The sequence below is a fragment of the Macaca nemestrina genome, chromosome 15 (genome assembly GCF_043159975.1).
Source record: "Macaca nemestrina isolate mMacNem1 chromosome 15, mMacNem.hap1, whole genome shotgun sequence".
In the NCBI taxonomy this organism is placed as follows: Eukaryota; Metazoa; Chordata; class Mammalia; order Primates; family Cercopithecidae; genus Macaca; species Macaca nemestrina.
In genome coordinates, this window is record NC_092139.1 from 107,636,453 (window position 1) to 107,662,162 (window position 25,710).

The window sequence follows — 25,710 nt, forward strand, 5'->3', positions numbered from 1 at the left end:
TTCCTGAATTCCTTAGCAGGGCACACAAAGTCCTTTGTGAGCTGCCAGAATCTATTTCCCCAGCCTCATCCCTGCTGCCTCCCCCCGACTCCCATGCAAACATACATTCCAGCAACCCCACACTACCTTAGTTACCCGAATGGCCCACTGCGTTTCCTCTCATGCCTTTGTGGTGTTTTATATGCTGATCCCTCTGCCTGATGAGCCCCGCCCTGGGCAATCCTACCCCTCCTCTAAGCTGGAGTTCAAGCATCACCTCCTCTGTGAAGCCTTTCTTGATTTCCTGGGCAGACACAGACATTTCTTCTCTCTGCTCACTTACCACTTAAATGCCCATGGTTCCCCCTCTAAATGGAAGCTCTATGAAGCCAGAGACCTTCTCTTTCCAGCTATATTTCCCTTGTGTCTGCTACTGGACACGTGGTAGGTGTCTGCTACTGGACACGTGGTAGGTGTCTGCTACTGGACACGTGGTAGGTGCCTGATAAATATTTCTTGACTGAATAAATGAAACTCGCCTTTGCCTTCTTTGCCTTCAGAATCTAAGGTCCCTTTAGACCTTAGGTCCTCCTCCCCCTCAGCGTGGAAGGTTTATTGTCATCACCAGTAAGTATTCCTGGAATATACCAGCTGTGTGGATGGCATCTGAGCAAGGCAGTGAGGGGACCGGTGGGTGATGTCCTGGCAGCGGGATGACCGGTCTTCTGTTGTATGTTTCTAGGAACGCCGAGGAGGCAGCCTTGACATAAACGATGGGCACTGTGGCACCAGCCTGGGCAGTGAAATGAATGCAGCCCTTATGCATCGGAGACATACAGACCCAGTGCAGCTCCAGGCAGCAGGGGTATGAGAACCATCCCTCTTGGATCCCTAGGGAAAGGCCCTGGAACAGAGCTCAATGGAGAAGATGAGGCAGGAGAAACTCAAACCACACAGATCTGGCTGGGCACGGTGGCTCACTCCTGTAATCCCAACAGTTTGGGAGGCCGAGGCAGGTGGATCACCTGAGGTCAGGAGTTTGAGACCAGCCTGGCCAACATGGTGAAACCTCATGTCTACAAAAAATACAAAAAACTAGCCGGGCGTGGTGGCAGATGCCGGTAATCCCAGCTACTCAGGAGGCTGAGGCAGGAGAATCGCTTGAACCCAGGAGGCGGAGATTGCAGTGAGCCGAGATTGCGCCATTGTACTTCATCTTGGGCAACAAAAGAGAAACTCCATCTCAAAAAAACAAACAACAATAACAACAACAACAAAAAAAAAAAAACACACACACAGATCAAATGAGAGGGGATGGAATGTTTGGGGAGGCCTGGGGCTGAGCCAGCACCGTCCAGTCTGTTGATCTCAGTCTGGTGCCTGCCAGGCCTTCCCTGTTCTCATAGTCCTCTGTTCTGGTTCTTTATCGTCTTTATCATAGTCCTTTACCATTGCCTTTATCATTGCTTTTTTGCTTTGTTTTTTGAGACAGGGTCTCACTCTGACTCCCAGGTTTGAGTGCAGTGGCACAATCACGGCTCACTGCAGATTCAAACTCCTAGGCTCAAGCGATCCTCCTGCCTCAGCTTCCCAAGCAGCTAGGTATATTATTTGTAGCGATGAGCTCTCACTATATTACCCAGGCTGGTCTGGAATTCCTGGGCTCAAGCAATCCTCCTACCTCAGCCTCCCAAAGTGCTGGGATTACAGGTGTGAGCCACCGTGCCTGGCCTGTGATCCATCTTGACTCATGACTTGATTGCCCTAACACCAAGGGCTATTGTTTGGGGCATGTTGCCATTCTGTTTGTCACTCAAAGAAGATAAAAATACCACCTATTGATGTGGAGAGAGTGGTTCTCAGGGAGTCTCTTGGGGCTTTGGACAGTAACATCTGTTGGTAAAAGTCCTGGGTCTCCAGAGTGACGCTGGTGCATTCTGGGAACTTCTTGCTCAGGCCTGTGCAGAGGTATCTGATTTAAATTGCAGCAGCATAGCCGGGCATGGTGGCTCACACCTGTAGTTCCAGCTACTTGGGAGGCCAAGGCAGGAGGATTGCTTGAGGCCAAAGGTTCAAAACCAGCCTGAGCAACATAGTGAGACCCCCATGTCTACAAAAAAAATTTGTTTAAGCTGCAGAGGGGTCAGCCTTCAGGGAATGTTGCTCTCAAAGGACTTGGATGTGGTGGGAGGAGCCAGCAGACCCTCCCCTGCCTGCCCAGCCCACAACTCAGCAGAGCCTCTTCTGTGCTTCCCCCAACAGCGAGTGCGGTGGGCCCGGGCGCTGTACGACTTTGAGGCCCTGGAGGATGACGAGCTGGGTTTCCACAGCGGGGAGGTGGTGGAAGTCCTGGATAGCTCCAACCCATCCTGGTGGACCGGCCGCCTGCACAACAAGCTGGGCCTCTTCCCTGCCAACTACGTGGCACCCATGACCCGATGAACCCTTCAGGGGACAGAAGCTTTTTGTCTGGAGCTGCCCACAAGGAAGGGGGCAAGGAAAAAAGGCTGGACTCCATGACTATATATACATACATCTATCCGTGTCTGCCTGTGCACACACAACATTTTATACTAGTAATTTATTGGCAATTGGGCTGGTAATTAGTTGATGCAAAAGGGAACTCAGGTGGAGAAGAATATTCACACTTGCTTTTCTGCTCCCCTCAGGGGTGTGTGGAAGGCACTGGGGGAGTTGGGAGGGGGGCAGGGAGATGAAATGGAGCTTTGTCCTGGCCTTCAGCTGTCACTGCTTCCTCCTTGTCTTGGGAATTTTCACGGAGAACAGCTAAGCAGAGACTGCACCTCGGCATTGGACACAGAACAACAGGGTGGGGTTGAACATGGTGGGGCACGTTCTAGCTGACCTGCAAGCCCCGCTCACCTGGAGGGCTTGCAGGGCAGCTCTCCTCCTATTCTCCAAGGGGTGGGCACTGCTGCATTGGGAATTAAGGTGCGGCTCAGTGCCACGGGCAGCCAAGCCAGTCTGAGCAGGGATGTGGAGGCAGGACGGGGTTGGAGAGACTCTGCCTGTGCGAGGCTGGCCTCCTAGTCAACACCTAGCTGAGACATCCATCTCTGTTCAAATTAATATTCCTTGGGTCTTTCAAATGAATGTTCCAATGTGAGGAGCCAAGTCCTGGGAAATCGAGGGATTTTCCATGATCCCCAAGCAGCTTACTCTGTGTAACCTCTACTTCCCCAGCTATGAAGGAAATAGCATCCTAGACTCCATAAAGAGCTTGGAGAAGCTCTGGCTGAGAATGCTGAATGTTAGAGTCATTGTTTTATGTTACAAGAGTGTGTCTTCAGGGCTGTGTTCATTTTCCCTCTTGATTTTGTTTTGAAGATGCCTTGCCCAGTGGCATGGAAAGAAGCCCACTTAATAAGAGCACTGACTGTGGATTGATTGACTAAATATGACCCTAGGTGGAAGCTGGCTTTTATGTGAGCTCCCTGTTCAGTCTGACCATTGCTGTCCTCCTGCCACCCAAGAGTTGCACCTGGAGTAAGGAACCCCACCATGGCTGTCCCTCTCCATCCCCTCAAGCTAGAATCATGTGTCCAAGTGCTCACCCTGCAGGTGCGCAGCAGACGTCAGCCTGGCCAGGGACGAAGGAAACACTGGAGAGGAAGCTCAGGGCCTTAGAGGAGGCCAGGCGCAAACCCCTTCTTCACCAAGGGCACTCGGAGTTTGTGGGTGTGGGTGTGTACCCCGCGGGTGTGCCCATGTGTGCTTGCAGGCACATATGTGTGCACTCCTATGTGTATACATGTGTGCTTGTGTGTGCATGTGTGCATTCCTGTATGTGTGGACATGTGTGCGCATGCATCTGTGTGTCTGTGTGGTGAGACAGGAAAGAGGGGAGAAAGTGTTGGTGAGGGAGCCTGGAAGTTTTCTCTTCCCCAGCCTCTCTCGCTCTAAGGAGGGACGGGGTTGGGGGCAGCCATTATTGCAGGTGATTGGAGAAGAAAGATTTTCTGACTCAGAAGTAACTGCCAGTGTAGCACAAGCAGTGTCCCTTGTGACTCTGATTCTACAGTTCTCTGATCCCCATGTTTCCTTTAGAGGAAAGAGGAAAAAAGGAACTCATGGTGGGTATAGGGAGGGAAAAGAAAATAGCCTGGTGGAGGCAGGGGGGAGTCGAGCCTGAGGAAGGAGTGCCTGCAGCTTTTGGAAGTGAAAGCAGAGACAGGGAAAGGTAGCTAAGACGTCCAGGAGTATCAAGGGGCAGTGTGAGAGGCACAGGGGGAGGAAGGGGAGAGGGTGAGTGCGGCTAGGGAAGAGAGCGGTGTGGAGTTGGTGGGCAGACGGTGCAGGAGGAGGGCCAGGCAGTGGGGAGAGGAAGAATCGGAGCAGAGAAACCGCTGCTGTGGAAGGCAGGGAGCAAAGAAGCATAAGAAAAAGAACAGGAGCAAGAACAAAGGCAGAGAAGACCTCCCCAGCTATTTTGGTGCTAGGTAATGTGAAATGCGGCAGTAAATAAAAGCCAAAAGTAATGTTTGATTTTACAGTATTTACAAACCATATGCTTTAAACAGCCCACAAACTTCATCCAGTTGTCTGATGATGTGGGAGGACCAGCTCTAGTTAGACAGAGGTACGTGATTGGATTCTGGTGGAGATTTTGTGCCTTGAAAGACTTCTCAAGAAAGCAGTAATAAAACAAAGTGTCCTTGTTTGGCCAGGCTGTGTCTGGTGTCTGTGTCGCATAACCCTCAGGTAGAGAGTGAGAACGAGACCAAGGGGTGACAGGCATCATCAGCCTGCAGGAGCTGACCCCATAGGCAGGTGGTATAAGCAGAGCTTTCAGAACCCCTGGAACTCAGTGTTTTGTTCTAGCTAAAGCTACTGAAGGGTATTTTGTACTGAGATGCCAAAGCGTCCTTCCCGTGCTCGTCAGCATGCCTCCATTCAGAAGGAACCCACAAGGAATGAGGGCTGTTAGCGGCCAGGTAAAGAGGACAAGAACCAAACTGTCCACGTTACGAACGGGCGGGGGAAAGGGAGCTCAACCTCCCTCAGCCTCTGGTGCTGCCAGGGGGAGTCCCTCCTCATGTGTCCCCACGGGCCCTAGTTTCTACCGGATAGCATTTCAGCACCAGAGGAGGGTCCAGCCAGCGCCTCTCACCAGTCACACAACCAGCAGCCAACATTGTCCCCCGAGTTTAGCTGCAACGTTCTATGTGACTTGGGAGCTTGGCGCTTCCAGAGAAAAGCCAGTTCCTGGCCGGGCGCGGTGGCTCAAGCCTGTAATCCCAGCACTTTGGGAGGCCGAGACGGGCGGATCACGAGGTCAGGAGATCGAGACCATCCTGGCGAACACGGTGAAACCCCGTCTCTACTAAAAAATACAAAAAACTAGCCGGGCGAGGCAGCGGGCACCTGTAGTCCTAGCTACTCGGGAGGCTGAGGCAGGAGAATGGTGTAAACCCGGGGGGCGGAGCTTGCAGTGAGCTGAGATCCGGCCACTGCACTCTAGCCCGGGCGACAGAGCCAGACTCCGTCTCAAAAAAAAAAAAAAAAAAAGAAAAGCCAGTTCCTGTTGGACCAGTGGTTGGGTTTTCCTCACCACTCGCTGTGCCTCACCGCATTTCAAATATCTGGCACCAGCCACTGCCCACCCACTTTTAGATGGCCCCAGGGTGATCTAACCATGGTGCTTCTCAAAATTTAAAGTGCCTACCAATTGCCTGGGGATCGTGTTGAAATGCAGCTTCCAACTCGGTCCTGAATTTCTAACAAGCTTCCGGGTGCTATTACTGGGTACACATGTTAAGTAGCAAAGGCGAAGAACTTAGCAGTGAGCAAAACTCTAATTGGGTTCTTCTTCTGAGGATATTCGGCCATTTTTCTTTGCTGCTGACGAATAGGTCACTTTGGCTTTGGGACAGATGCAATGCAGAACTGTCATTATTGACGTCATTCATATTTGGCGGCCCCGGTGACTTATTATTTTAGCATCTTTATCTAGAATTAAAAAAATGTAATGTGAGAGGAATTCAGATGAAATGCAAACAGGAATTTCCTATAACAATTACTGTTTCCTAATAGTAATTATTTTAAACATGAGCAGAGGTTGCAGAAGTTGTAAAAGTTTTGTCAGGAAATCTTTAGTCATAAAATTGACTCTGGTCAGACGTGGCCCTGGTTGGGGCAGGGGACTGTGCTCCCAGCTAACCTAAAACACGACAGCCCATCCGGGGGACAGATTAGCATGGCCGAAATATTTGCTGTTTGCCTTGTCTAAGCCAACATTTCAGCCCGTCTATACCAAGGCAAGGGTGTGAGAAAAACCTTGATTGTCTCAATTCTTTCTAAAAAATGCTTCCTCAGTTCCTCCACTTTACTCCCTCACCTTGGCCATGCCGCCATTGTCTCTTGCTTTGATAATTGTCAGCTTTCATACCCTTCTCCCTGCATTCTCTCCTGTAATCCGGCCCTCCACACAGATGCCAAAGCGATCTTTGTAAAAATAAATCTGATCACATCACTCCCCTTCCTACTGGATTTAGGTTTAAGTCCAAAGTCCTAATGTGGCCCTGTGAAGTCTGGCGCCTGCCTCACTCCTCAGCCGCCTCTTCTGCCTCCCCTGCCCCTTGCTTTTATGCTCCTGCCCCACTGGCTTTTCAGCCTCCAAATAGCCAGGGATTTGTCCCCAAACCTTTCACACTTGCCATTCTTGCTGCCTGGAGGCACATCCCCTGCTAACCCTGCTAACTTTTGTTCATCTCCAGGTCTGGGTTGGTTTTTTGTTTCAGATGGGGTCTTGCTCTGTTTCCCAGGCTGGAATGCAGTGGCACAGTCTCAGCTCACTGCAACCTCTGCCTCCCAAGTTCAAGTGATTCTCCCACCTCAGCCTTCCGAGTAGCTGAGATTACAGGGGCATGTTACCAGACCTGGCTAATTTTTGCATTTTTGGTGGAGACAGGGTTTCACCATGTTGGCCAGGGTGGTCTTGAACTCCTGACCTCAGGTGATCCACCTTGGCTTCTCAAAGTGCTGGGATGATAGGTGTGAGCCACCATGCTGGGCCCAGGTCTGGGTTTAAATGTCACTTCCAAACAGTCCTCCCTGCCCCCTAATCTAAAATAATCCTTCTCCTAAGATGGTCTCATGAATCCTGTGCCTTTTCTGAATAGTATGTACGCAGATGATGGTGCCAGACTGAGCTGTATGGCTATTAGACTGTAAGCTCCACGGAGCAGGGGTCACCTCTGTTTTGTAAACCATTGTACACCCAACATCTAGCACACAGAGGCTCAGTAAATATTTTTCTAATGGAGGAATGATTGGACCTGCTTCATCTCATCTATTTACTCGTTTTGTAACTCAACTGTCTTGGGCCTAACAGACCTATGGATGCAAACAAGGTCATATTTACAATGATATCCAGGTTCCAGTAGCTGTAGCCACTGTCTTTGGATTCTCCTCCAGTTAACTTCCGAGAGGCCAAGAGAGGGAGGCTGGTATCTCTCACGTGTTTAGGCACCAGTATACTCACACTTCCTTCTCTGGTTCCAGTGCTCTGTTGCCCCACACATCCTCTGCTGACAATGCCTTCCTAGATTCTGCAGATCCACTATGTACCACATTTATCTGCTGGTGAATTGACCCAATCCTTCAGGACACCAAATCCGCCCTGCAGTCCCCATGACAAGAAGATTGGGGAAGAGGTAGAGGGGAGGATGGCCTGTGCCCAATTCTGAGAGGCACTGGTTGGTCCCTGGCTCCCTCAGCATCTTCCATGAGCACAGCTGGCTCTCTTCTCAGCAGAGCCCTCCCTCCATCAGACAGAACAGGGGATACCAACCCTTCCCTCCATCTCTCTTTTCTCACTCTTCCCTGTTGCCTCTTTCTCCTTCCGCTCAAAACAAGCGGAATGTACCTACATGCCATCATTAGCTCCCAGCTAACCTGAAACACAACAGCCCACACTGGGGACTGATTAGCATGGCCAAAATATTTGCCGTTTTCTTTGTCTAAAGTCAACACTTCAGCCTGTCCATACCAAGGCAAGGGTGTCCCCTGCACCACAACATTTGTGCAGTAGATACCACCTAGAAGCCCAGTAGCTGTGCACCCACTCGTATTATTTTAAGTTTTGCTATAATTCATTCATTACATCAACAAATATTTACAAAGCACCTCTTCAGAGTCAGACACAATCAGCCATTGGGTCCTTCACATCTCTCAACTCTGTCCCTTCTCTGCACCCATTCCATAGCCACTGCCTTACTTCAAACCTCTCTCATTTCTTTCCCTGGTGACTGCAATAGTCTCAGCGCTCGTCTCCCTGCATTCCTGGCTGGCCCCCTGTAATCCAGCCTCCAAGGCAGTCAGGGAGATCTTATTCAGAGACAGGCTGATGATACCAAGCTTCTGCTCAAATCCTTGGGTTCTTCATGGTCTTCAGGCTGGAGTTTAACCTCCTTAGCTTCGCACTAAAGGCCTTTTGTGATCTGTCTGCTGCCTTATTTGTTCAGCCACATCTTCTACCTCTCTAGTCCCAAACACCCTTTACTTCAGTCCCTTAGAACGATTTTTGGTTCCCAGAATGAGGCATGTTTTCTCAGACCTCTGAGCCGCCCACATTCTGTTCTTTTTGCCTAGAGTGCTTCCTCCCGCTGTCTTGTCTAGACAAGTGCTGTCCATTAGGACTTTCTGTGATGAGGGAAAAGCTCTGTGTCTGATCCATCCAATGTGGTAGCCACTAGCCACATGTGGCTATTGAATACTTGAAACGTGCCTGGTACAAATGACTGAAATAGCCACATGTGGCAAGGGGCTGTCTTATTGGGCAGCATGGGTCCAGACAACTGTTACTTACTTTGAAATCATTAGCTCGGGGCTCAAGGTCTCCACTGGGAAACCATCCCAATATTATGATTGACATAAGTGCCCCCCGCCCCAGCCCCCCATTATGTTCCTGTAGTAACCTTGTTCTCCCTCTATCCCAATACTCAGAACACCATTGTCAGTGATTCACTGATCTACCTCCTCCACTAGACCGAATCTTTTTTAGGTCAAAGACAAGCAGTGCAGTCAATAAATGGTTGATGCCTGGATGCAGTGGTGTGCTGGTAAAAGTTTAATAATTGGCTCTCTCTGAGAGGAAGCCCTGACTTGTAGTATTTGCCAATTCTGTGGTGTAAACACTCCCACTATATGCCAAGAGAATGAGAAGACAAGTCACAGACCAGGAGAAAATATGTACAGAAGACATATCTGATAAACGACTATGATAGACAAAGAACTCTTAAAACTCAACAATAGGCGGGGTGCAGTGGCTCACACCTGTAATCCTAGCACTTTGGGAGGCTGAAGCAAGTGAATCATGAGGTCAGGAGTTCGAGACCAGCCTGGCCAAGATGGTGAAACCCTGTCTCTACTAAAAATACAAAAATTAGCCGGGTGCAGTGGCGGGCGACTGTAATCCCAGCTACTTGGGAGGATGAGGCAGGAAAATTGCTTGAACCCGGGAGGTGGAGGTTGCAGTGAGCCAAGTTTGTGCCACTGCACTCTAGCCTGGGCAACAGAGCAAGACTCCATCTCAAAAAAAAAAAAACAAAACAACAACAACAACAAAACTCAACAATAAGAAAATGAACAACCCGATTTAAAAATGGGCAAAAGACATGAACAGACAGCTCACAGAAGAAGATATAGATGGCAAGTGAGGAGATCAAAAGATGCTCAATATCATATGTCATTAGGAAAATGCAAATTAAAACAATGAAATATCACCACACACCGATAAGAATGCCCCATATCTAGAATACTGACAACATCAAATGCTGGTGATTACGTGAAGCAACAGAAACTCTCATTCATCGATGATGGGAAGACAAAATGGTACAGCCACTTTGGAAGATAGTTTGACTGTTTCTTGCAAAACTAAACTTACTCTGGTCATAGGATCCAGCATTCACACTCGTTATTTACCAAAAGGTGTTGAAAACATCCACACAAATATCTGAACATGGATATTTATAGTGGCTTTATTTATAATTGCCAAAACTTAGAAGAAACCAAAATGTCCTACAATAGGTGAATGAATAAATCAACTGTGGTACCTCCGGACAATATAACAGTATTCAGAAAGAAATGAGCTACCAAGCTATGAAAAGATGAAAACCTTTAAATGCATGCTATTATTATTAAGACAGAGTTTCACTCTGTCAACCAGGCTGGAGTGCAGTGGCGCAATCTCAGCTCACTGCCATCTCCATCTCCCTGGTTCAAGCAATTATCCTACTTCCGTCTCCCAAGTAGCTGGGATTACAGGCGCACGTCACCACGCTTGGCTGATTTTTTTTTGGTTTTTTAGTACAGATGGGGTTTCACCATGTTGGCCAGACTGGTTTTGAACTCCTGACCTCAGGTGATCTGCCCACTTCAGCCTCCCAAAGTGCTGGGATTACAGGCGTGAGCCACCGCACCCAGCCCTTAAATGCATATCACTATGTGAAATAAGCCAATATGAAGAGACTACACACTATATGGTTTCAACTACATGGCATGCTAGAAAAGGAAAAACTAGAGAGGTAAAAAGTAAAAAGATCAGTGGTTGGAAGGGTTGAGGGAGGGAGGGATGAATATGCAGAGAACGGGGGATTTTTAGGGCAGTGAAACTCCTAAATGTGATGCCACAACAATAGACACATGGCATGACACATTTTTCAAAACCCATAGAATGCACAACAGGAAGAGTGAACCCTAATGTAAACTCTGCATTTTGGGTGATTATGGTGTGTCACTGTAGGATCAACAATTTTAACAAATATATCACTCTGCTGAAGGATGTTGACAGTGGGGGAGGTTGTGCATGTGTGGGGATGGGGGGTATATGGGAGCTCCCTGTGTCTTCTGTTCCATTTTGCTGTGATCCTAAAACTGCTGGAAAAAAAAAAAAAATCTACTTAAAAAAGAACAACTCCCACCATGGCAGATTTCAGGCTACCAACATGACATCATTGAACCCAGAGTTTGGAAGATATGTGCATAATTGTTTTTCACGGGCAGATAGGAGCCAGCCCCAGCCCACCACCGCATGAATGAATGAATGAATGAATGAGTGAAATGTGTCAGATGCTGGGAATACCAGGGACACCATCAGGCTCTTTAGGGAGAAGTCTATTCAGACCTGCAAGAGCTGGGCATGCAACTGCTAGTCCGACTTCAGCTCCAACTGAGGAGATAAAGGATCAGGGAGTCCCATCTTTGATTTAGTCAGTAAATCAAAGATATGGAACGCTTGTTTTCTTTGGGTGCTTTACCTTTAATACCAAGACTTGTTGAGGCATATATTCAGTGACCCACTCAGATTAGTGCCAAGTGAGTGAGTGGAGGTGAAAAAACAGAGGCCTGACCAAAAGGCTCTAGAACAACAAGAGGCTCATGATTTCCCATCAAAAGAAGTCCAGAGAGAAGACAGCTATTGGCTGGCTTAACACAATGGCCCAACATTGCATCAGTGATGTCTCCGAGCATCAGTGGTGTCTCTTCTCAGTGGCTTACAGTTCCAGACATCACATGCAGAACTGGCTTACAGCTCCAGACATCACATGCAGACGTGACAATGTCTAATGGAAAAGGGGCACATTCTCTCCCAATTCTGCTCAATGAGAAAACCCTTTCCTTCTTGGAGGTCCTTCAGCAGCCAATCACACAGATCCCACTGGCAAGACTGGATCCCATGCTGTTCTTACACCAGCCATTTCCAAGAGAATGAGGCTGCCATAACTGGCTTAGGCCACTTGTTAGGACCCTTCAGGAGGCAGAACCTGGGAACCCAGGCAGGGCTCTGCCCACAGCAAGAAGCAGGTGAGGGTGTGGGGGTGGCGGATGGCTGTCAAAACTCAATATACAGGGAACATTACAGGAAGAGTCACTTACTTTACGATCATGTCATTTCATAAACATTTCTTGACATAATTAGGGAACAAGAGGGAGCATGAAAGAGCACAGCTCCCCTGCCATTCCCCCCGCCACAGTGAGACGCCTGCAAGGACACACACACAGCCTTTCCATCAGTCTTCCTCCATGGATCCCCCATCCACACTGAGCCAGCAGATCAATGGGGACAGGTTCCATGCTGTTCAGAGAAACCAGCACTGTACACAGTGGGGCCCTGCATCCGCTGCAGGGGTGGACACCTCGGCCAGCCCAGGGCTGTGCCATCATCCCCGAGACTCACTGATCCTGATGTGAGACTCTCTCCGACAGGGGCTTCCAGGCATGGCTCTATGCAGGGTCATTTGTGGCCACACTATGACGTGGGCGATCCCATTTCTACAAATCTAAATTCCCCAGGGCAGGCAGCATGTGCTATCTCACTCCCTCGGCTCTAACCTGGTTATGGGAAGTTGCTAGGTAACTGCTTCCCACACTGCAGGAGGCTTAGTTACCATGGCAAGTCCAGATGGGTGGGGGGCGCAGAGGAAGGGAGCGCTGGCTGGGGGTCTGCAGCCAGGATTCTGTCCCCACTCTCTCCTGAACCCCTGGACCTAAGGGAAGTCTCTCAACCCTTCTGGGCCTCAGTTTCTTCCTAGAAAAATGAAGGAGAGGCTGGGTCTCTTCTTGCTCTAAACCACTGATGCATGCGGATGGCGTACCTTGAATGAGCACTGATCCTCAGACCCCTCTTCGGCAAAGAGTGACTCAAGATGGGTGCAGAAAAGGAATACATTAAGTTTATGTCTTAGTCTGGGCAACATAGCAAGACTCTGTCTCTACCAAAAAAAAAAAAAATTTTTTTTTTTTGAGAGAGAGTTTTACTCTGTCACCCAGGCTGGAGTGCAGTGGCGCAATCTCCACTCGCTGCAACCTCCGCCTCCTGGGTTCAAGCGATTCTCGTGCCTCAGCCTCCCTAGTAATTGGGATTACAAGCATGTGCCACCATACCAAGCTAATTTTTGTATTTTTAGTAGAGACAGTTTTCACCACATTGGCCAGGCTGGTCTCCAACTCCTGACCTCAAGTGATCTGCCTGCCTCGGCCTCCCAAAGTCCTGAGATTACAGGCATGAGCCACAGTGCCCGGCCCTCAATTTGTTTTGTTTGTTTGTTTTGTTTTTTTGTTTTTTTTAATTAGCCAGGTGTGGTACATACAGGTACCTGCCTATAGTCCCAGCTACTCCAGAGGCAGAGGTAGTAGGATCACTTGAGCTCAGGAGTTTGAGACTGCAGTGAGCTATGATTGTACCACTGCACTCAGCCTGAGTGACAGAGCAAAGACCCTATCTTAAAAAACAAAAACAAAACAAAACAAACAAAAAAGGCCAGGCGTGGTGGCTCATGCCTGTAATCCCAGCACCTTGGGAGGCCGAGGCAGGCAGATCATGAGGTCAGAAATTTGAGACCAGCCTGACCAACACGGTGAAACCCCGTCTCTACTAAAAATACAAAAATTAGCTGGACATGGTGGCACACGTCTGTAATCCTAGCTACTCAGGAGGCTGAGGCAGGAGAATCCCTTGAACCTGGGAGGCGGAGGTTGCAGTGAGCTGAGATTGCACCACTGCACTCCAGCCTGGGCGACAGACCGAGACTGTGTCTTTGAAAAAAAAAAAAAAAGAAGTTTATTTTTCTTTAAAAAAATAGAGAAACTAGCAAGCTTGTGTCTCTATTAGGATAAATAAAAGTTATAGGCCAGGTGCAGTGGCTCAAACCTGTAATCCCAGCACTTTGGGAGGCCGAGGCGGGTGGATCACCTGAGGTCAGGAGTTTGAGATCAGCCTGGCCAACATGGTGAAATCCCATCTCTACTAAAAATGCAAAAATTGGCTGGACATGATGGCTCATGCCTGTAATCCCAGCACTTTGGGAGGCTGAGGCAGGTGGATCACCTGAGGTCAGGATTGAGACCAGCCTGGCCAACATGATGAAATCTGTCTCTATTAAAAATATGAAAACTAGCTGGGCATGGTGGCAGGCGCCTGTAATCCCAGCTACTTGGAAGGCTGAGGCAGGAGAATCGCTTGAATGCAGGAGATGGAGGTTGCAGTGAGCTGAGATCATGCCACTGCACTCCAGCCTGGTCAACGAGAGTGAAATTCCATCCCAAAACAAAACAAAACAAAACAAAGCAAAAATTAGCCCGGCGTGGTGGTGGGCCCTTGTATTCCTGGCTACTCCGGAGGCTGAGGTGGGAGAATTGCTTGAACCTGGGAGGTGGAGGCTGCAGTGAGCCGAGATGGCACAACTGCACCCCAGCCTGGGTGACAGAGCAAGACCCTGTCTAAAAAAAATAATGGCTGGGCGCAGTGGCTCACACCTGTAATCCCAGCACTTTGGGAGGTCGAGGCAGGCGGATCACCTGAAGTCAGGAGTTCAAGACCAGCCTGACCAAGATGGTGAAACTCTGTCTGTGCTAAAAATACAAAAATTAGCCAGGCATGGTGGCGGGCACCTGTAATCCCAGCTATTTGGGAGGCTGAGACAGGAGAATTGCCTGAACCTGGGAGGCGGAGGTTGCAGTGAGCCGAGATTGTGCCACTGTACTCCAGCCTGGGCAACAGAGCAAGACGCCATCTTAAAAAAAAAAAAAAAAAGAAAAGTTATAGAGATTCTTCCTTCTGCTGGGAGACATTTCACTTCTGACATCAATATTCACAAGTACCTAGGCTCCCTAGGTCCTCTTCTGAACCTAGGCTTCCTAAAAAAAATTTAGGATGCAATGTGTGTCCCTAAAACACCCAGCTCGCTAAAGCATGATGTCCTATCAGACAGGCTCTCCCAGTTATTGGGCTCTGTTGGTCCTCCTGCCCCAGATGGAGCCATGGCACAGACCCACGCCTCTCTAGGTTGCTGGGGCCTATCCTGACTCCTCCAATGTGGGCCTCTACATAAGCCTCTTGGGTCTGCTATTTGTTCCTTCTTTTGTTCTGAGATCAAGCCCCACCTCCTTCCCTTGCTTCTGCAATAAGATCTCTGCCCAGACCCAGACGCTGGGACCAGTGCAGTACCCAGCTACCCGTTCCCCTGCCTTGTTCATGCCAATCCCCTTCCTAGAATCCAGATGACGCTTCTGAGCACTGGCTGCCCATCCTCCTGTCTACACACCCGAATCTCCATGATGCAGCGGTGGCTCCCTTTCCCACCATGCACGTCACCCACTCAGCACTCTGATGATCTTGTGCCGGAGCCCCTGCTCCTGTCGGCTGACAGCACCCCCACCACCATCTGAACCCACAGTCACAGGAGGCCCTGTAATCCCCGAAGACGGGTTGGACGCATCCTACCCCCGGCAGCTGGTCTTTACTCCCACTTCCTTCTCGGTCCCTGCCTCCAGGGTCCAGTTTTAGTCTTGGCCACTCCTGATCCCTCCCCAACACCACACAAACATGACAAACAGGGCAATGTCTGAGTGTGGCTAAGGACACTGGAGTCATCGTATCAGGGAACAGTCTCCATCCCCACTCAACAACTGAGTTTTCTCCTGGGTGGGAGCAGAAGGAGAAATTCGCATCTTTTACATAGAGAGTGAGCCTCTCTAGGGTGTCAGGGTCAGTGGTCTCTCAGCTGACAGCTTTGCTCTGGGGCATTCCAGAACCTTCTGGCCCTGCAGAGAAAACCCCGCCCTTGAGCTGTATACCCTGTCCCTCCCCTCCTTTCTAACTATGCTCTCTTCTCTCCTCCAGGCAATGTGGGGAGGTGGAAAAGTCACAAGCTTTGAGTCAGACACACGTGGGCTGCAGTCCAGACTCTGCTACTTATGCTATGAGCCTGGACAAGTTACTTGACCGCTCTGAGCTGATGTAGAGAACTGGGGATAACAGCATTGACTTATCATGAGAAGTAAACAAAATTGCAGGAAATACTTGGTAAGAGCCTAGCAAGTGGGAGAGGCATCACGATTGCTTTCTTCATTCTGTTTATTCCTATGGCCCAGGCCAAGCAACAGGGCATGAAAGAGAAGAAACTCGGCCGGGCGCGGTGGCTCATGCCTGTAATCCCAGCACTTTGGGAGGCCGAGGCGGGCGGATCACGAGGTCAAGAGATTGAGACCATCCTGGCCAACATGGTGAAACCCCGTCTCTACTAAAAATACAAAAATTAGCTGGGTGTGGTGGCGCACCTGTATTCCCAGCTACTCGGGAGCTGGGAGAGGCAGCTCCCGAGTAGGGGGAATCACTTGATCACTGAGGCAGGAGAATCACTTGAACCCGGAAGGCGGAGGTTGCAGTGAGCCGAGATCGCCCCACTGCACTGCAGCCTGGGCAACAGAGCGAGACTCCATCTCAGAAAAAAAAAAAAAAAAAGAGAGAAGAAACTTGGTCCATTCCTAAGGTTTCTGGCCCTCCCAGGAACAGCCTCTACCTTGCCGATAGCTACTTTCCATTTTTGGCAAAAACAGCCTTCTTCACCCCCACCCTGCCCCACCCCAGTGGGACTTGTTGCTGCAACAGTCTCCTTTCCTTTGAAACTTGCCTGTCCTGTGTTCCGCCCTCCCCAGGGTAATCTCTCTGCACTCATCAAACTGATAACTTGCTGACGTAGCACATCAACTTTGGGAGAGCTCCCCTCCCTCACCTCACCCATCCTATTCCAGGGTACTCCTGTCCTGTGATGACCACCTGCAAGGGACAGAGTGCTGAGGATGTTGGCCAAGTAAAGGAATAATTTTTGAAGGAAGAATGCCAGGCTAGGCAGGGGTGTCGGAGGCATCCCAGGTCACTTCCTCTGGTAGCTCTCCACTGCTTTCCAAGGCATCCCACCCAGATCAGTCACTTGCTTTACTGGAAAGCTCTTCCCCTGCCACCCCCAGCCTGGGGTTCAAGCTGCCTCTTGGAGGTGGGGCTGCATGGAGGCAAGACGTCTGGGCCACCCTCAACCCCTGCACCTTGCCCTGCACATGCCCTCGACCCCTGACCTTGCCCTGCACATGCCCTCGACCCCTGACCTTGCCCTGCACATGCCCTCGACCCCTGACCTTGCCCTGCACATGTCCTTGACCCCTGCACCTTTCTCCATCTTTGGTAACTGTGCTCACATAGGTCCCTCCACCTCCACCTAGGGGCCCCCTTCCTTTCTATTTACCTCTGTTCACATCCTAGCCAGCAGCCAGCCTTCAAGGCCAGGGAAAAGGCCACCCCCTTCACAAAGTCATCTTTGATTCCACCCTCAGCCTAGAGCAAGCAGCCTTGCTGAACCTTCTTCTGATGGGTGCTCTCTCTGCCAGCCTTGCCTTAAAAGGTGAGTGCACTCTGGGCCTGTGCCCTGGGATGTCCAGGTTCCAGGCCCCAAGGACAAGGCTGAACAAACACTAAGGAAATAATTCCAGCCCAGGCCTCTTGGTTGGGGTCAGAGCTGTTTTAAACTTTGCCTAAAAATGTTTCTGGTGCTGCCAGCCATAAAGCAGGGAGGCACTCCCTTAAGTCAGGTGTGTCTGACTCAAAAGCACTCTGCCTCTGTCATACAGGTGAAGTTGCTCACCCAAGCAGCCCTGCACTGCCTACACAGCCTTCCAGGAACCTCTGCTCCAAGACTCTCTGTTCCTGTGTGGCTACCTAGAGAAAGCAAGAAAAGACCCCATGCCTCCCCAAGGCTTCCCTCCTGAAACCTCCCCAGTCTCAGAACCTGAGCAGCACTCTTTCTGTAACGCTAAATATCACGGGAGCCCACCGTGGGCTCTCCCTGCCTCTGGTCCATCCCGTGCTCTCGGTCAGGCATATCCATCTCAAGCATCATTTTTATCCTGTCATTCCCCAGTTTCCCAGCCTTCCATGGCTCCCAACTGGAAACGAAATGCAAACTCAGCCTGGAATTCAAGCATTCAAGAGTATCTGTGAGACAACCTGTATTTCTGGCTCCTTGTCATTTTCCCATCCCTGAAATACACATATATGTACATATTTACACACTGATACGCACATACACATACATGTACTTACATGCACACATGTACATACACACACGCACACACACACACCATGACCTAAACTAGTCAGTTGGTTTAGTCTGCATTTACCTTGAGCATGACATTTACTCAGTCACTCACTCACTCTTCATCCACTCAACTCTCTCAGTACCAGGTCTGCTCTAGAGCTGGAGCATAACTTTCCTGCTTCCCTACCATCAGCTACTACCTAGAATATCCTCCCCCGTCCCTTCAAGCACTTTGGGAGGCCAAGGCAGGTGGATCACCTGAGGTCAGGAGTTCGATACCAGCCTGACCAATATGATGAAACCCCGTCTCTACTGAAAATACAGAAATTAGCTGGGCGTGGTGGCAGGTGCCTATAATCCCAGCTACTCAGGAGGCTGAAACAGGAGAATCACTTGAACCTGGGGGATGGAGGTTGCAGTGAGCTGAGATCGTACCACTTTACTCCAGGCTGGGCAAAAGAGCGAAACTCTAAAAAAAAAAAAAAAAAAAAAAAAAGACATTAAAGACCAAAGGGTACAACTCAAGCTAATCTGCCATGGTCACCTCTCCAGTGACCAGCTCTTGCGCTGGATCAGTGCACACCAGGAACACACAGTGGGGTAACTCTAACAAAACGACCCCGGAGCGGAGAGTCTCCAGGCGGGAAAAAGTGCCAAACCCTTAGGCCTCTTCCTAGGCAGCCTTTGGATTAAACCCTCTCTCTTCCTGATACTGGTCCTCCACCCCCACTGGCTGGAGAAAAGGCCTCCTTTGGACTGTGCCTCCCAGGAGGACATGGATGCTGAAATCCTTCTTCATCTTTAAAGATAATCAAAAATGTCAACCAGAGCCAGTCATGGTGACTGGAGCCTGTAATCCCAGCTATTCGGGAGGCTTAGGTGGGATCACTTGAGGTCAAGAGTTTGAGATTGCAGTGAGCTATGATTGCATCGCTGCACTCTAGCCTGGGAAACAGAGTGAGATCCTGTCTCGAAAAAAATGTCGAATGTGTAGTATACCCTACCACACATACGCATTCTCTCTCTCTCTCTCTCTCTGTGTCTCACTCAAACACACATACACAGAGTCACACTGCAACAGAATGGCTGAAAAGACTCATGTTCAATTAAGTTGTCTTTAGCATTTGGGTTCTTATTTTTATGTTCCTACCGTATCTATGGCAGGAGAAGAGAGGAAACCCTACTAAGTTTTAAGAAAGAATTCCTGATCAGTTTGCAGTAAAGAGGGTGAGGGGGCCGGACATGGTGGCTGAGGGGATCACGAGATCAAGAGATTGAGACCATCCTAGACAACTAGAAACCCCGTCTCTACTAAAAATACAAAAATTAGCCGGGCATGGTGGTAGGTGCCTGTAATACCAGCGACTCTGCAGGAGAATTGCTTGAACCTGGGAGGCGGAGGTTACAGTGAGCCGAGATCACGCCACTGCACTTCAGCTCGGCGACAGAGCGAGTCTCCATCTCAAAAAAAAAAATGTGAGCCACCATGCCTGTAATCCCAGCACTTTGGAAGGCTTAGGTGGGCGGATCACCTGAAGTCAGGAGTTCGAGACCAGCCTGACCAATATGATGAAACCCTATCTCTACTAAAAATACAAAAATTAGCCTGGCGTGGTGGCATGCCTGTAATCCCAGCAACTTGGGAGGCCGAGGCAGGAGACTCGCTTGAACCTGGGAGGCGGAGGTTGTAGTGGGCCGAGATGGTGCCACTGCACTCCAGCCTGGGTGACAAGAGCAAAACTCTGTCTCAAACAAAACAAAACAAAACAAAACAAAAGAGGGTGACCTGGGACGAAACCCCAGGAGTTAGAACCTAAGGCCTGGGAACATCCTGACGAATATGACAGTCCTGCCGTCAAGGAACTCACAACTGTTGGGGGAGACAGACCATGAGAACACAGAGCCTGGGTGCTCAGACAGGGCTAACGGGAAGCAAGAAAAGTCCCCTCACCCGGACTTAGAGTCCCAGGACAGACTCTGCGGAGAGAGCGACCATCAGGCTAAAGACCAAAGGAGTCAGCCAGGTGCAGTGGCTCACGCCTGTAATCCCAGCACTTTGGGAGGCCGAGGCAGGTGAATCACCTGAGGTTGGGAGTTTGAGACCAGCCTGACCAACATAGAGAAACCCCGTCTCTACTAAAAATATAAAATTAGCCAGGCATGGTGGCGCATGCCTGTAATCTCAGCTACTCAGGAGGCTGAGGCAGGAGAATCGCTTGAACCCAGGAGGCGGAGGTTATGGTGAGCCGAGATGGCGCCATTGCACTCCAGCCTGGGCAACAGAAGAGTCTCCGGTAGGCTGGGGAGAAACACGTGGCAGCAGCAGGAGCTTGGGGAGGGGAAGAAAAGCAGGTGTGAATCCTAAGTGACCTCAAGGCGCTTGGGCTGTAGCCTGCAGGGATAGGGACCCTTGGAAGGGTTTGTGCAGGGAAATGACATAATGGTGTTTGCCTCTTAGAAGAGATCTAAGGGGAGAATCCGGTTAGGGAGCCCAGTTAGGAAGCTCTTGCAAGGCTCTGGCAAGGATGTCCGGGAGGGGAGGAGTGGGGAGTGGCAGCAAGGAAGTAGGGAGGGGGCAGTGACAGAACCACACCACGTTACCCCACATCACATCACACCCTGGCCCAGAGAAAGCCCCTTCTGGCCTGGTGACCTGAGGGAAGGGAAAGAGTCAAAATGAGCCCCTGTTTCCCATGCTGGTGAGATGGAGGCTGGCTAGTGGAGGGCTGGGTCATTCTGGACATGGTAAACCCAGGAGGAGGGCCGTGCCTGGGGGGCGTAGGAGATGGGGCTGACGGGTGCCATTTGGGACATGTTGTGTCGGAGGTGCCCGGGGGATGTGTGAGTGGAGATGACCAGTAGGCAGCCTGATGAACTGGCACGGATTGAGGAGAGGGTTCTGGAGTTGAGCTAGAGTCATCCAAGCACAGGGAAGCAAGGTTGCCTATGGATGGGTAAGATGTGAAAGGCGGGAAAGTCAGGGCAGAGCCCCAAGGGACACCCACGTTTCAGGGATGGACGAAGGATACTGAGAAGGAGGGACAGGGAGGAAAAAACAAAACAAAACAAAACAAAAAACCGGAATCACCAAATCCAAGAAAATAGCGCAGTGGCAGCGCCTTCAGGGGACGGGGAGCCCCCTGTACCTCCAAGGCTGGAGAAGCAGCAAAGCCCCTGAGTCTGGAAGGTCAGTGGGGGCAAGAACTTGCCTAGTACATAATTAGTGCTCCATAAACAGTCATTGAATGAACAGTTGAAAGCCGTAGGTAAGTTCTGACACAGGTGAGGGACCTCGGTGTATGTGTATCATGGAGCAGTCGAGTGGATCAGACGGGAAGGTTGCTCAAGTCGTTTAGTCATAGGATCTCTGCCTCTCCTCCCAGTGGGCCTGCAGGAACCCCTTCCCGTTATTCTCTCTCTCACCCTCTCTGGCCAACCAAGAATTTTACAGAGGCGTGAGAGAGCCCCCCAAGTTTTGTAGAGACGCTCATGACGCAGATTGCTACAGAGGAAAAAAGTCACCCCTGGAAAACTTATCTAAGAATATATCATGAGGTGGGCTATTTTGGGACTCAAATTACACAGGAGGGCCTAGGAAGTGTGCAGGGATGAACACAGCTACAATGAATGTTAACTATAAGGTGTCATGTCTTCATCTTGTGAACACACAGCCCGCAGTGCGTGGCGGGCGGGCGGGCGGGCGAGAGGAAGGTGAATCCCTCCCGCCATGTAGCCAGGTAGGAGTTGGGTGGTTGTGGGGGAGGGTGTCTGCCAGGGGAAGGAGGAGGGAGCCAGGCGGGGTTACGGGGAATTGCTGGAGGAGGCACGATTTCTCAGGAAGCCTGCAGTCAGTCACCTTGGGCAAGGTGGCCTCTGAAGTTGAAACTGTAACTACGATCGGGCCCCACCTAGTTCACAGAAACTCCAGACTCAGGACCAGAGAGATCAGGAGAGGACCAGGGGCTTTCCTAGGGTGTCACGGCCTCATGAAGTGTCCCTGGAAAAGAAGTTACTTAGCTTAATCTATAGGGCCTGTGCCTGAAAGAAATTAGTTTCCACTCTTTAAAAAGAGATTTTTTAAAAAAATCTCAATCACGGCCGGAAACAGTGGGTCAGGCCTGTAATCTGGCACTTTGGGAGCCCGAGGCAGGCGGATCACCTGAGGTCAAGAGTTCGAGACTAGCCTGGCCAACATAGTGAAACGGCCAACATAGTGAAACCCCATCTCTACTAAAAATACAAAAATTAGCCAGGCATGGTGGCGCGTGCCTATAGTCCCAGCTACTCGGGAGGCTACAGCAGGAGAATTGCAGCCAGAGAATTAAGGCAGAGGTTGCAGTGAGCTGAGATCACGCCATTGCACTCCAGACTGGGCCACAAAAGTGAAACTCTGTCTCAAAAAAAAAAAAAAAAAAAAAACTCAATCACATTGCACAGAGTATTTCGCTGGGCCGGAGGGTGGAAGGCCTGGGGATCAGGCTGTGAGGAAACGCATCCCAGTATCTCCAGTTGCCAGTGGATCATCTCAAACTGGATGTCTCCCCTCCTGAAGCCTCGGCTTATTCATCTGTAACGCCTCACAATAATCCGTTTCACAGAATACTTCAACAGATTTGGGGAAAAGGGGATGGGTCAAATTAGATAATTTTACATTAAAAGGCCTCCACAGCCTGCAGCCTCTCTGTGAATGACATGGTATCACTTATCAACCTGCCTTGTGAAGACTGCTGTGAGAATTTGACTCCCAGCTAAACTAAGAGAGTCACCAGGGCAGTCAGCTGTCATGTCTGATTCCTCTCTGTGTTATTGTCAGAGGCAAGCGTGTTGTCTAGTACTGCTTACCTATTAACTGCCTCCAACTGTTGGTTGAATAAATCAGTCATCGGTACATAAAGGTGAATATCATGTTAGTTAGATCCAGGAAAGACTTTTTCATATTAGTTAGATCTAGGAAAGACTTTTTCCAATGTGAGTTGTTACGAAAATATTCTGTTCTGCTTCTAACCTTCTGTCCAACTGCAAATCACATCACAAAATATTTGTGCTCTTTAAGAGCAAAAACCATGCCTTAATCATTCTGCTTCGATGTGATCTCCGGGTGGGCAAGGACTCGATTTTGCTCAGAACCTGCACTTGGAAATGGGCCTTGCGCTTGGTAAGACTCCATGAGGATTTGGTAAATAAACGAATGGTTTCTAACCCTTAACACAGAGCTACGCATTCAGCAAATATCGGTTGGATTAATTATTAAACAAGAGAGATCCTTTTTATTTCTAATGTCTCTTTCTAACATTCTTGACTGAAGCGGTGTGGCAGAATGGGTAGGTAGGCGGGCTCTGGAATCAGATGGTCTAGGTTTGAATTCTACCTATTCTACGTACTAGCTGGGTGACCTAGAGTAGCTACTGAACCTCTCTGTGCTTCAGGTTTCTCACTGGTGAAATGAGGATAACATGTTTTCTCCTTTTTTTCTGTTGCCCAGACTGCAGTGCAATGGTGCAATCATAACTCACTGTAGCCTCAAACTCCTGGGCTCAGGCGATCCTCCTACCTTGGCCTTCATAAGCAGTGGGATTACAGGTGTGAGTCACTCAGTTTAGCTAACAATTTTTTTTTTTTTTGAGACGGAGTCTTGCTCTGTCCCCAGGCTGGAGTGCAGTGGCGTGATCTCGGCTCACTGCAAGCTCCGCCTCCCGGGTTCACACCATTCTCCTGCCTCAGCCTCCCTAGTAACTGGGACTACAGGCGTCCGCCACCACACTCGGCTAATTTTTTGTATTTTTAGTAGAGACAGGGTTTCACCTTGTTAGCCAGGATGGTCTCGATCTCCTGACCTCGTGATCTGTCCGCCTCAGCCTCCCAAAGTGCTGGGATTACAGGGGTGAGCCACCGCACCCGGCCAGCTAACAATTTTTCTAATAGGATTACAGGGTTCATCTAAAGTGTCCATAAAATAATTAGCACATAGTAATTGCTATTTTTTTAAATGACCATATCAGTCTCAACAACCTTCGCTGATGCCCTTTAACCACTGGATAGACCTAAACTCGAGTTATCCACAATTTGGCCCAATATCTCCCTCTTTCCAGTCCCATCTTCCCATACTTTAACACTAGCTGCCCTTTACTGGCTGCTACCTGTGCCAGACATTCTGCTAAGTGGTCTATATCCATTAACTTGTTTCCCTTCTCAAACAACCTAGTGAGGTTGGATTTCATTTTTAAGAGACAGGGTCTCACTATGTTGCCCAGGCTGAACTCAAACTCCTGGGCTTGAGGGATCCTCTTGCCTTAGCCTCCCATGTAGCCAGGACTACTGGCCCATCACTGCACCCAGCTGAGGTGGGACTTATTGCACATATTTCACTGATGATAAGGCAAAGGCCCAGAAAATAAAAATAACTTTCCTGGTGACACACAGCTAATTTTAGGAAAGATGGACTCATTCCCAGGACTCTGTGATAGGAAGTTCACGCTGTTATTTACCGTCTCTGATATCCTTGCCACGCAAAGTTCGGTCAGTGGACCAGCACTCCTAGCATTACCTGGGGGCTTGCTAGAAATGCAGCGTCTCAGGCCTCATCCCAGACCTACTGAATCAGAATCTACATTTTAACAAGCCCCTGGCTGCACAGTAAAATTTTAGAAGCACTGTTGTAAACCACTTTCTACCAGGGAGACACGAATACTAATTAAGTCAAACAAGTGTTCTCGTTTAATCCCTACACCAATCTGGGAGGTCAGGAGAGTTCAGCATTATTATCCCATTTCGCAGATGAGGAGACTAAGGCTTTGAAAGGCATCTTGAAGTGACTGAGCTCACATAAGCCTGATGCCAGCATAATGCTCTGACTAAACCCAGTCTCAAGTCCCTCCATCTGTAATGTCTTCATTCCCGTTCTCCACCTTGAATTCCTCTCCTCCTTTTAGGCTCCACTTGAAATCCCTTCTTGCTGGGCAAAGCCCTTCTTACCCACTTCCCACTGGGCAGATTGTTTCTTCCTTCATATTCCCATAAGCTCCCTCCACATACCTTTCTCTTGGCTCCAATTCTTTAAGAAATGTACACTGGCACAAACTGTGTACCAGGCACATAGTAGGCATTGAGTAAATGTTTGTTGAACCCATTTGCTCCCAAAGCATTTCTGACTGTTTATGAAAACACTCTGGGGCCAGGCGCGGTGGCTCATGCCTGTAATCCCAGCACTCTGGGAGGCCAAGGCGAGTGGATCACAAGGTCAAGAGTTCAAGACCAGCCTGGCCAAAATGGTGAAACCCTGTCTCTACTAAAAATACAAAAATTAGCCGGGCACAGTGGCAGGTGCCTGTAATCCCAGTAACTCGGAGGCTGAGACAGAAGAATTGCTTGAACCCAGGGGGCAGAGGTTGCAGTGAGCCAAGATTGTGCCCCTGCACTGTAGCCTGGTTGACAGAGTGAGACTCTGTCTCAAACAAAACAAAGTAAAACAAAACAAAACAAACAAACAAACAAAAAACCAAAAACCACTCTCATTGCTCCTATCCTCTTCTGTGTTTGCCAGTCTCTCCTACTGCCTGAGCTCCTGTGTGTCTCCAAACTATTGAGTCTGGCATCTTGTAGGGCCTCAAGTCGTTAGGTAATAAACTAAAAGTTCTCCCATCTAAGGACATAATCTATCTATATGTACTTGAGTGGAGCATTACCAGGAGTGAAGCTTTCCAGTTCCCAAGAGGGATAAAGGACAAGTGAGGTGACAGACACCTTGCTGCTCACCACCCCCAATCTTTGGGCTGACATAGGATGCCAGAACTGATTATTGTAAAATAATAATAATAATGTGCAGACATTTGAAAATCTAACT

At 49.5% G+C, this 25,710-nt stretch overlaps 1 protein-coding gene across 4 annotated transcripts in view; it reads left to right on the top strand.

Moving 5' to 3' along the window:
- Nucleotides 1-7,264, top strand: part of LOC105464411 (GRB2 related adaptor protein 2) — a 74,066-nt gene extending 66,802 nt beyond the window's left edge. For all 4 annotated transcript variants that reach the window (XM_071080622.1, XM_011712293.3, XM_011712287.3 and 1 more), the window contains 2 exons: nucleotides 722-844; nucleotides 2,242-7,264. In XM_071080622.1, coding sequence (XP_070936723.1) covers nucleotides 722-844; nucleotides 2,242-2,421 — 303 coding nt within the window. In that variant the 3' untranslated portion in view covers nucleotides 2,422-7,264. The remainder of the gene's footprint in view (nucleotides 1-721; nucleotides 845-2,241) is intronic.
- Nucleotides 7,265-25,710: the final 18,446 nt, after the last annotated feature.